This window comes from Hypanus sabinus, chromosome 30 (genome assembly GCF_030144855.1).
Source record: "Hypanus sabinus isolate sHypSab1 chromosome 30, sHypSab1.hap1, whole genome shotgun sequence".
Lineage (NCBI taxonomy): Eukaryota > Metazoa > Chordata > Chondrichthyes > Myliobatiformes > Dasyatidae > Hypanus > Hypanus sabinus.
Window position 1 is genome coordinate 33838780 of NC_082735.1, and position 12481 is coordinate 33851260.

Consider the following 12481-nt stretch of genomic DNA (forward strand, 5'->3'; position numbering starts at 1 on the left):
CATCTTGTCCTGTGTCACCAAGTACTCCATAACCTCATCCTTAACAATTGACTGCACCATCTTCCCAACCACTGCAGTCAGACTAACTGGTCTATAATTTCCTTTCTGCTGCTTTCCTCGCACCGTGCAGGAGTCTGATGATTTTTGACAGTTCATTACTAATGCCTCCACAACCTCTACCACTATAGCTTTCAGCCCCCTGGGGTGCAGTTCAACTGGTAAGGGTTATGTACTCTTAGGTCTTTCATCTTTTTAAGCATCTTCTCCCTTGTAATAGTAACTGCACTCGCTTCTCTTTGCTCACACCCTTCAACATCTGACACACTGCTAGTGTCTTCCACAGTGAAGACTGATGCAAAATACTCATTTAGTTCATCTGCCCTCTCCTTGTCCCCCACTATTATTTCTCCCGCCTCATTTTCCAGCAGTCTTATATCCACTTTTTTTTTTGCTTATATACCTGAAAAATCTTTTACTTTCCACTTTGATATTGTCTGCTGGCTTACTTTCATATTTCACCTTTCCCTCCTAATGATTCTTTTTGTTGCTCTTTGTGGGTTTTTAAGAGCTTCCCAATCCTGCTAATTTTTGTTTTGTTGTATGCTCTCTTTTGCTTTTACATTAGCTTTGACTTTCCTTGTCAGCCATGATTATACTATTTTGCCATTTGAGTATTTCTTCATTTTTGAAATACATCTATCCTGCACCTTCATCATTTTTCCATGAAATTCAAGCCATTGCTGTTCTGCTGTCATCCCTGCCAGCATCTCCTTCCAATTTACTTTGGCCAACTCCTCTCGCATACCACTGTAATTTCCTTTACTCCACTGAAATACTGCTTAGTTAGACTATACTTTCTTCCCCATCAAATTTCAAGTTGAATTCAATCATATTGTGATCTGCCTCTAAAAGGTTCTTTTACCCTAAGCCTAATTATCCCCAGTTCATTACATAACACCCAATCCAGTATAGCTAATCCCCGAGTTGGTTCAATGACAAGCTGCTCTAAAAAGCCACCTCGTAGGCATTCAACAAACTCATCTCAAGATCCATTACCAACTTAATTTTCCCCAATCGACCTGCACGCTTAAATCTCCGATGACTCTCATAACATTGCCCTTTTGACACGCCTTTTCTATTTCCCATTGCAATCTGCAGTCCACATCCCAGCTACTGTAGGGAGGCCTGTATACAAATGCCATCAGGGTTCTTTTACCCTTGCAGTTTCTTAATTCAACCCACAAGAATTCAACATCTTCCAATCCCATGTCACATCTTCCTACTGATTTGCTGCCATTCTTTACCAGCAAAGCAAATCCTTCCCATCCCTCCAATACAAAAAGTGTAACTTTGGACTACAACTATTCTTCAGCCACAATTCAGTTATGACCACAACATCCTACCTGACAATCTGCAATAGTGCAACAAGTTCATCCATCTTATTTCCTTATGTGGAATAGGAGTGGGTGGGGTGGATTTGGTTGCCAGAAGAATAAATTGATATTCATGCCATCAGGTTGGAGGGTACCAAGAGTGAATACAAAGTGTTGTTCCTCCATCCCATGACCATAAAGGAGGTCACAGACCAACACATCAGATCAGGAATGGGAATTAAAATGTTTGGCCACTGGGAAGATGGCACGGAGATGCTTGACGAAGTGGTCCCCCAACTGACAACAGGTCTCACCAATGTAGAGAAGTCTGCATCGGGAACACCGGACACAATAGATGACCCCAGAAGATTCACAGATGAAGTGTTGCTTCACCTGGAAGGACTGTTTGGGGAGTTGAGGGAAGAGATATATGGGCAGAAATAGCACTTGGGCTGCTTGCCTGGAGGTAGATTAGTGAGTGGGGCGAATAGACAGGGAATCCCTATGGAAAGCAGAGGGGGGAAAGGAGGTAAAGATATGGTTAGTGGTACAATCTCTTTGGAGATAACTGAAGTTGTGGAGTATAATGTGTTAGATGTAGAGGCTGATGGGATGGTCGGCAAAGACAAGAGGGACTCTTATCACTATTAAAGTGGCGGGAAGATGGGGTGAGCGCAGATGTATAAGAAATAAAGATGTGGATGAAGGCAGCAATAACAGTAGAGAAATCCTGTTCCTTAAAGGATGACATCTCTGGAACGGAAAGTCACGTCACCTTGAAGAATGAATTGGGAGAAATTGTTATGGGAAACAGGGAAATGGCAACAGAATTTAATGCATACTTTAGATCTGTCTTCACCAGGGAGGACACAAGCAATCTCCCAGATGTATGGATGGGCCAGGATCATAAGATATCAGAGGAATTGAGACAGATTGACATTAGGAAAGAAACTGTGATGAGTAGACTGGTAGGACTGAAGGCTAATAAATCCCTGGGTCCAGATGGTCTGCATCCGAGGGTTCTAAAAGAGGTGGCTCAGGAAATTGCGGATGCATTGGTAATCATTTTCCAATGTTCCTTAGATTCAGGATCAGTTCCTGAAGATTGGAGAGTGGCTAATGTTGTCCCACTTTTCAAGAAGGGAGGGAAGGAGAAAACGGAGAACTATCGCCCTGTTAGCCTAACGTCAGTCGTGGGGAAGATGCTTGAGTCCATTATTAAGGACGAAATAGTGGCACATCTAGATGGCAGAAATAGGATTAGGCCGAGCCAGCATGGATTTACCAAGGGCAAATCATGCTTGACTAATCTGTTGGAGTTTTTTGAGGGTGTAACAAGGATGTTAGACGAGGGTAAGCCAGTAGATGTTGTGTACCTAGATTTTCAGAAGGCATTCGATAAGGTGCCACATAGGAGATTGGTGAGTAAAATCAGAGCTCATGGCATTGGGGGCAGGGTTTCAACATGGATAGAAAACTGGTTGGCAGATAGAAAGCAAAGGGTAGCAGTGAATGGGTGTTTCTCAGACTGGCTGGAGGTGACTAGTGGGGTACCACAGGGCTCTGTATTGGGACCACAGCTCTTTATGATTTATGTCAATGATTCAGATGAGGGCATTGAAAACTATATCAGCAAGTTTGCTGACGATACTAAACTGGGTGGCAGTGTGACATGCGAAGAGGACGTTAGGAGAATACAGGGAGACTTGGATAGGCTGAGTGAGTGGGCAGATACTTGGCAGATGTCATTCAATGTGAATAAATGTGAAGTTATCCACTTTGGAAGCTGGAACAAGAGGGCAGAGTATTGTCTGAACGGTGTCGAGTTAGATAAGGGAGAAATGCAAAGAGACCTAGGAGTCCTAGTTCACCAGTCAATGAAGGTGAATGAGCAAGTGCAACAGGCAGTGAAGAGGGCAAATGGAATGTTGGCCTTTGTTACAAGGGGAATTGAATACAAGAGCAAGGATGTTCTTTTGCATTGGTACAGGGCCCTGGTGAGACCACACCTGGAATATTGTGTACAGTTTTGGTCTCCAGGTTTAAGGAAGGACATTCTGGCAATTGAGGAAGTGCAGCGTAGATTCACTAGGTTGATTCCTGGGATGGCAGGGCTGTCTTACGCAGAGAGATTGGAGAGATTGGGCTTGTACACGCTGGAATTGAGGAGATTGAGAGGGGATTTGATTGAAACGTTTGAGATAATTAAAGGATTTGATAGGATTGAGGCAGGAAATATGTTCCAGATGTTGGGAGAGTCCAGTACCAGAGGGCATGGATTGAGAATAAGAGGTCAGTTATTTAAAACAGAGTTGAGGAAGAGCTTCTTCTCCCAGAGAGTTGTGGAGGTGTGGAATGCACTGCCTCGGAAGACGGTGGAGGCCAATTCTCTGGATGCTTTCAAGAAGGAGCTGGATAGATATCTGATGGATAGGGGAATCAAGGGATATGGGGACAAGGCAGGGACTGGGTATTGATAGTGAATGATCAGCCATGATCTCAGAATGGCGGTGCAGACTCGAGGGACCAAATGGTCTACTTCTGCACCTATTGTCTATTGTCCTAGGAACAGATGCAGTGGAGGCAAAGAAACTGATAAAAGGAAATAGCATTTTTACAGGAAATTGGGTGGGAAGAGGTATAGTTGAGTCTCTTGTAGTATATCATACAAATTACATGCTTAGTCATGGAGGCCATCAAGTCGGTATGAATATATTAATTAGTGGGCAACACGTAATTGAAATCCGACTTGCTACTTCCTCTGACAAATATATAGCCATCAACTGCAGTAGCAAGTTTTACCCAGATGGCAAAAGTCAGCTCTTGCATTACCTAAGAGGTCAAAAGTGCCTAGTCCATTGCCACAAAAACTTCACCAAGATAGTTTCTGCATTTGATCTTCCTTACAGTAAATTCCTCTTTTCCCTCCCCTAGTACGGGAAACATTTCTAAAATATAGTGTCAACTGTAGTTCATAGGGAGGAATTGAACACCTGAATCAGAAAGATATGCAACACAGCAAAAGTGTGATCTTACAGATAAATGAATGTATATCTGCTGATCATAAAACATGATAAAATACAAGGAACAATACTTCAAAGAGGAGAGTTGTTCCCCGTCAACATTTAATTGTTCCCCAACTAAAATCATATCAAAAAATCCATGATCACATTTTCTATTTGTGGGACATGGCTACTCACAAAGTTAGTTCTATTCATGTAAGAGATGTAGACATCATTACTAAGACCAACATTTTATGGTCCATTTCTAAATGCTAGAGTCAACTGTCAGCTTAAAGACTAAGAATGTCTTGTGGTTGGTTTAATGCTGCTTTATGAATCAAATTATCTTTTTTTGTTTGCTATCTGGCTAGGGCTTCATCTGTATTTTACGACAGCATCTTTGTTTTTTGATTTCTCTGCCATTATCAATAAATGTATAGACACCATGTTTGTAACAGCATGTCCTATTTCATCTGAAAGATTTGTCTAAATACACCTCCATATCACTATTTCCTCTTCAGCCCTTCACCTCTTCCACCTATCACATCTGAACTTCTTACTTCATCCCCAATCCCCCTACCTCCCACCTCACCTGATCTCACTTATCACCTACCAGACTGTACGCCTTCCCCTTGCCCATCTTCTAACTCTGATTTCTCCCTTTCCAGTCCTGATGAAGGGTCTCAGACCAAAACACTGATTGTTCATTTCCTTCCACAGATGCTGCCTGATGTGCTAAATTCCTCCAGGACCTTGTGTGTGTCATTCTGTTTCTGCAAATTGTTTTTTTTTTAAATTAAAGTTGTGCCCATTAGATTGTGGTAAGGCAGCAGAATAGCTGGATCAATAAATTTACTATCATTCCCACAGTGCAGGATTATTAATTGACCCTACCAATTCCCTTGTAAGCACTTAATGTTATCAGCATATCCATCTCAATGGTGTGAGAGTCAAAGAAGTACAGCACAGAAACTGAGCCTTCATCCCATCCAGTCCATGCCCAAGTTATTTAAACTGCCTACTCCCAATGACCTACACCTGGACCCTAGCCCTCTGTATTCCTACTATCCATGAACCTATCCAAACTTCTCTTAAATGTTGAAATAGAGCTCACATGGATCACATGTGCTGGCAGCTCATTCCACACACTCACGACTCTCTAAGTGAAGAAGTTTCCCCTCATGTTCCCCTTAAACTTTGCACCTTTCACCCTTAAGCTATGACCTCTGGTTGTAGACCCACCAAACCTCAGTGGAAAAAGCCTGCTTATAATTACCCTATCTATACCCCTCATATTTTTGTATACCTCTATCAAATCTCTCAGCCTTCTACCTTCTAAAGAATACAGTCCTAACCTATTCAATCCTTCCTTCTAACTCAGGTCCTCCAGACCTGGCAACATCCTTGCAAATTTTCTGAACTTTGTCAACATTGACTACATCTTTCCTGTAGATATGCAACCAAAACTGCACAGAACACTCCAAATTAGGCCTCACCAATGCCTTTTAAAACTTCAACATAGCATCCCATCTTCTGTGTTCTACACTTTGATTTATAAAGGCCAATGTGCCAAAAGCTTTCTTTACAACCCAAAACGCAGGGCTTCTAACACGATGGACATAAAAGTTATTTGATAGCATACAAAGAACAGTTCAATACAAGTTACACTGAAAATTGTTACTGCGGTTTCGATCACTGAAATCCAAATTGAAATACTGAAGCCTGATTGAGAATGCGATTGAGGACTTCCACTGACCAGGGTCAAGCATGGATGTTGTGTCCTAGCTGTCACATGCAAGCCAGTACATGCAAGCCAGTTGATATGGAGAGCAAGCCTGATTACGAATGAAATAAGTGTAAATTCTCAATATGTCACTGACTTACCTTTTCAGCAAACTTTGGATTACCTGACACCTCACTTAGGTGGACAAACTCCAGATGCAAGGTGCCAAACTCTGCCAAAATACTGCTACCCCCTGAAGCCCAGCCCCAGTTCCGACCAACTCCACTGTAAAACAGAAATGTAAGAGTTTTAAATGAGTGAGAAGCTATGGGCCAAGCTACAAAATACTCCTACATACCCAGCCTCTGATCTAATCATATAGTTTATGAAGACTCTATAGATGTTGATGAAAGACTTGGCGATTGTATTGCCATTGAGCGCCAATAGGTGTTGGCTAAATTCACTCATCTCTAGCAGCTGAATGATTACTACTTATCACAAGCTAGAATGTTGCTCAAGTTTTTCTGCAGATACAAGATGTTCCATTTTCCTAAAAACTTCAGATGGAATTAAACATTATGTATTCATCAGCAAATTTCTAACCTCATGACAGGTCACAGAAAGAAGGGTTGGGTCTAAGACAGTGTTTTCAGAAATACCTGTAGCAGTGTTGTAGGCCTCAGGGGATTGACTTCCAACAACCGTATTTATCTTTCTTGGCATTAGGTGACTCCAGTCCTTGGAATAATTCCCATGCTCTCCAGTTTTACCATGATGCCACTTCATGGTTCTATGTACTGTTCTTTCAGAGATTATCTTCTGCAAACTACTGTTGTAATATGTAGTTATTTGAGTTGCTGTCACCTTCCTGTCAGCTTGAACTAGTCTGGCCATTCTCCTCTGACCTCTCTCATTAACAAGGTGTTTTTGCCCACAGAACTGCTGCTCACTGGATGCTCTCCTCCACACTCACCCCCACACACCATTCTCTGTAACTCTAGGGACTATTGTGCATGAAAATCCCCACAGATGAGTTTTTTCTGAGATACTTAAATCATCCTGTTGGCATCAACAATCGTTTCAGGTCACTTAGATCACATTTCTTCCTATTCTGATGTTTGGTCTGAGCAATAGTTGAAGCTATTGACCTGCATGCTTTTATGCATTGTGTTGTTGTTACATGATTAACTGATCAGATATTTGCATTAACAAACAGCTGTACCTAATAAAGTGGCTATGTGTGTATTTATTCTCTTAGTGGAGAGTTCAGAACTAAAAACAAATCATAGGATAATAGGCAAACCATTTAGAATTGGGCAAGGAAAAATTCCTTTATACAAAGAGCTATAAATTTTTGGAATTCTCTTCTATAGAGGGTGACAGGTGCTCATTTATCGACTGTATTCAAGGCTGAATAGATTTTTAAATATTGAGGGATCTTATTCTATTAATGTAGAAATTCTATTATAAACAGAAAAAAAATTATAATAAAAGTGGGAACACAGGACATATGGGATGCTCCTGTTCTCAGTCCTTACATTTCTATCCGATGAAATTGAATGCAATTAAAAGAAAAGTATTTAGGGGCTAGAAATTTAAACTAATTAAGTTGAAAGGCATCAGGTAGGTGCTGATAGTAATTGGATTGAAGACACGAGATAAAATGGAGTTTCAGATAAAATAAGTTTAATGGGTCAAGCTATATGGATGTACCAAAAGCACTACTTCTAAATAAAATAAAAATGAGTAATGGGATCCAGAGATTTAAAAGGAATCCTTAAAAAGTGAATGTAAATAATGTGATGTAAATTCCCTTGTTTCTGTTGGTTGTGAAGTAGCAATTGAGATAATATAATCAAACATCTATTCTGATAATTCTGAAGATTTACTATTTCAAGAGAAGAAGAACTTGGGTTGTCATGTATGAAGGCTCTCATAATTTCAATTTATTCTAATGCATTTAATCACCCTGACCACATTGAACTTGAATCAGGACATCTTACCTGCGGAGGTTTATCAAGGCCCAGGGAATGCCTGTAGGAGTATTAAAAGCTGGCAGTAATCTCTCTCCTAATTCAATTGCTTTTATTTTGAATAACTGGAACAGAGCAAATGTAATAAATAGAATTAGAATGCAAATAATGACAATGAAGCATTTTGAAGAAAGTACAAATAATGTTTTGATTTTTTTGAGGCATACTATTTTGAATGCTGCTTTCCTGACTCATTGGAATACTCTGTTACCCCATAAACAATAAGCTCCTTCTTCATTGTAACAACTTTCAATTATATGCTTGTTTTTTTTCCAAAGCCCATGGAAACTTAAGACAAAGAGAAATTCTATGAATAAATGAATGATGCAGTGGGTATTAGTCCAGGGCAAAAGAGGATTCGAGTTTGGAGTCTTTGGATGCTGTCACAAAATTGTGATGCCCAGATAAGAAAGTGTAACATACACATAAAATTGGAAGTATTTCTAGTTCAGTGCTTGTGGCATTGCATTTAAGAAACCAGGGAAAGCAGTTTCTCTTATATTTCTCAACTGTTATCATCATGATCTTAGTCTCACCTGTCCTCATGAATGTGGAAAGATGTGCAGCTGGAGCAGAGGACAAGTATGTGGGCAGGCATGCAGGAAATAGGGCCAGGGATAGGCCACAACTGCAGGCCAGGATTATGCATGCGTCTTGCGTTTGGAGTCAGATGTGGGCCAGGTATGTGGATAAAGGCCAGAATTGGGAACAACACGAGGCAGATATATGGTTACAGCTGGAGTCAGGGGTCACATATGTAGCCGGAATTCTGCCATCAGAAATGGAAACATGGACAAAAGGGTGGGTGAAGGGCATGAGAAGCAAGGATGCCAGACCCATTTATTTCTGTATTTCTGCAAGTGCACATGAGATCAACTTCAGTCAGCTATATTGAGCAAGCCCCATGATTCACATTCCTGGCAATGGACTATCAATGTGGACATTCAATTTCATGTTCTGTCAAGGAAGACACTGTCGGATGAACAGAGAAAAGGTTCAAGGATGTGCTTAAAGCATCTTGGAAAAACTGCAACATCCCCATGGATTCTTGAGAATACCTAGCCTATGACACAACATGGAGAAGGGATATTAAGAAAAATACTGAGAATCTCAAGCATCAGGAGCACATAAGCACTGTGTAGGTGATGAAAGAGTACCCCATCTCATCAACCAATCATCTACATACCACATCAGGCACTTTCACTCTGATCTGTGAAAGGACATGAAGTTCCCAAATTGGCCTTATTAAACATTTCACAATTTACAAAACTCATTGAAAGCAAGTTACCTTTGATCTCAAGGACACACCAAAAAATGTGCAAGAATGGTAGTGTTTGCTTACCACGAGGCACATATGCAAGTGTCCACCAAAATGCGAGCACTAAAACACATGCAGAAGAACTGTTCTCTAGTTGTTTTTAATCCCCATTAATACTCTGACCCGTCAAGTCCATATCATAGAAGAAAATATGCACATACAACTTCCACTTAACAACAGGAAGTTTGGGGCCTGGAATGTCCATCCCCTTGTGGACTGTCTAGGCCAGGGGTTCCCAACCATCATGCCATGGACCAATATGCTTAAGTAAGGGGTCCGTGGACCCTAGGTTGGGAAGTGCTAGTCTGCAGTGACAGACCTGAAATTTGCCTCTATCAATTTAGGAACTCAAATGCTTTGATATCAATATCACTGCCCTTAGTAAGATTTCATGGGCAAAAAAAAAAGACCAATTTAAGGGAAAGGATAATGACTACAACTTCCTTTGATACAGAAAAGTGTAAGACAATCATCATCTGCACAGAATAAATTCTGTTGAAGCTGATGTTAACATTTGGCTAATAGAACTGATTAGGCACTGACTAGTTCGCCAAAACTAATACTTCATAGCCATCAGTGCACATGGCACAACACTGACTGAATTTTTGGATTAGCCATTTACAAAAATGGGGGGGGGGGGGGGAGGAGAGCAGGAGGAGTGGGGGAGAATTACTGGTTGAACGAGTAGACTTTAGAGTATTGCAAGTCTGTGTCATTACTGGTGCTCTGCTGTATGCTTGAGTGCTCAGTGGAGGGCGCCAATGCTTTTTTCTGCTGCTGGGGGAGGGGGTCATTGCTTTGCTGCTGATTATGCGTGGGAGGGGGGAGCATGGGAGGGGGGCTTTGGGGTTCCAACACTTAACTGTCATTCATTTTTTGGGGCACTCCTCTGCTTTCGTTGATGGTGGCGAAGAAAAAGAATTTCAGGATGTATAGTGTTTACATTCCTCTGACATTAAATGTACCTTTGAAACCTTTGAACAAGGGACTTCATTGACAACTGAACTAACAGGTAACAGTGATTGCTGATCTGACCACAGTTCTATCAGTCAAAGGTTAACATCAACTTCAACAGAAACACTGCTACTGAAAGATCAATGTCAAATTTCTCAAGGACCCCATAATTATAACTCCCCTCAGACGGAGTCACAGACAACCTATAGACTCCCAGCCAACAGTATAAATCATTAAATCGGTATAAATTAAGATAACAAAGGTTAACCAAGGTAAAATTAGCGTGCATTCAATATAGCTTTGTCACAGGTCAACTGTGACATCCCATCATAGGCTCATAATGAGTTAGTTATTGCTGTGAATACAAATTAACAGCCACATAACTCTACATTGCATGGGAATAATGATGAAAAGGCCATTTCCAATAAATAAGCAGGTCTAGGGTGGATACGATCTGGGTAAACATAAAAACATGGAAGTTCTAATGTTCCTTTAAGGGAAATTAAGACTATTACTTGAATGAATACCAATACACCCATGCAAATTTACCATTTGCTATGAAGCAATCATTTAGCTCACACCAGTATAAAATCAGATTAAAATTCTATTAACAAAATATTTTAAACTATAACAAACAAAATGGCCCACCATATATTAGTCTATAGTGTGCACTTAAGCTTGGCAGCTCATGGCCATGTAATCAATCCAGTTTGCTTCACTTCATTTACTCACGGTACTAAATCAGCTCTGCACTGAAAACTCAGTCTAAGGAAAACAAATAATTATCCACATAACATCCAAGAAAAAAGGTATTGAACTCTCTCCAATATCTTGTGACAGCTAATTAACTGAAAGTAATTTGCACAATCTCTGTGAAACCATAGTCTGCATGAGGATTTCCTGACATTTGTATCTGTCCATCCAAATTTGGTTCTGTGAGAATTTCACCATGTTCTTCCACTGTGTTCGTTGTCCGTCTCCATCCCTCTTCTTTCTCCTGTAGGAAATGGCTCCCCATTCTTTTTTCCCACGCTCTAGAATGTTCCCAAGACAAATCCTATTGGCTAATGTGAACAAGCCCAACTTATCAACTGAGTTTTTATTTTAAAGAAAAAAAAATGAAATGCCCAATTGTATAATGTAATTAAAAGGAACACATCACATTTTGAGAAAGTCGGCAGAAAATAAAACCTTCAACTGTATTAATAAAACAAACTCTGGTCTTAATTCAGGGTATTACATAACAAACAATAGTCAACAATTATACAGAATAAAGTTATATAACAAAGTTAGAAGGACAGATATGGAATAAAGAGTGCATAAACACCAGCATGTGATTATAACCATATAACAATCACAGCACGGAAACAGGCCATCTCGGCTCCACACATAGCTGACCACTCTGATTCTCTAAGGGGCCAATTTTAACCCTCACTATCCTCTTGCTTTTAATATAACTGTAGAAACCCTTTGGATTTACTTTCACCTTATTTGCCAAACCAACCTCGTATCTTCTTTTAGCTTTTCTAATCTCTTTAAGATTGTAAACAAGATTGTAAGATTCTTAAGATTACATTGTAAACAGCATTATAAAAAGTGGTTTAAAGTGTAGTGCAGTGTAATACATACAGTGAGTGGGGTGGGGGGGGGGGGCAACTAGAATGGTCAATCAGAATAACTGCCTGGGAGATTAAACTTTGAAAATGGTGCAAAGCTTGTGTTTTAATAGCTCTAAAGGACTATGTACCTTGGCAGTCTTAATAAGTAACATACACAAAATGCTGGAGGAACCTTAGCAGGTCAGGCAGCAAAAACACGGAAGTGAACAAAACAATCAACATTTAGGGCCGAAATCAGGACTGCAAATGAAGGGGGAAATTGCCAGAATAAAAAGGTGAGGGAAGGAGGAGGGCAAGCTAGAAGCCATGTAGGTGGGAAGGGTAAAAGGCTGGAGAGAAAGGAATCTGAAAGGAGAGGAGAGGACTTCTGGGGAATGGGAAGGAAGGGCGGATCCAGTGCGAAGTGATAGGCAGGTGAGAAGAGGTAGGGGGCCACAGTGGGGAACAGAAGAAAAAGGG

The 12481-nt window shown here is 40.6% G+C and overlaps 1 protein-coding gene across 3 annotated transcripts in view; it reads right to left on the reverse strand.

Moving 5' to 3' along the window:
- The window catches only part of LOC132383536 (mannosyl-oligosaccharide 1,2-alpha-mannosidase IA-like), a 122052-nt gene that overhangs the window by 59174 nt on the left and 50397 nt on the right, over nt 1–12481 (reverse strand). For all 3 annotated transcript variants that reach the window (XM_059954647.1, XM_059954649.1, XM_059954650.1), the window contains 2 exons: nt 8102–8196; nt 6260–6383 (listed from right to left, as the gene is read on the reverse strand). In XM_059954647.1, coding sequence (XP_059810630.1) covers nt 6260–6383; nt 8102–8196 — 219 coding nt within the window. The remainder of the gene's footprint in view (nt 1–6259; nt 6384–8101; nt 8197–12481) is intronic.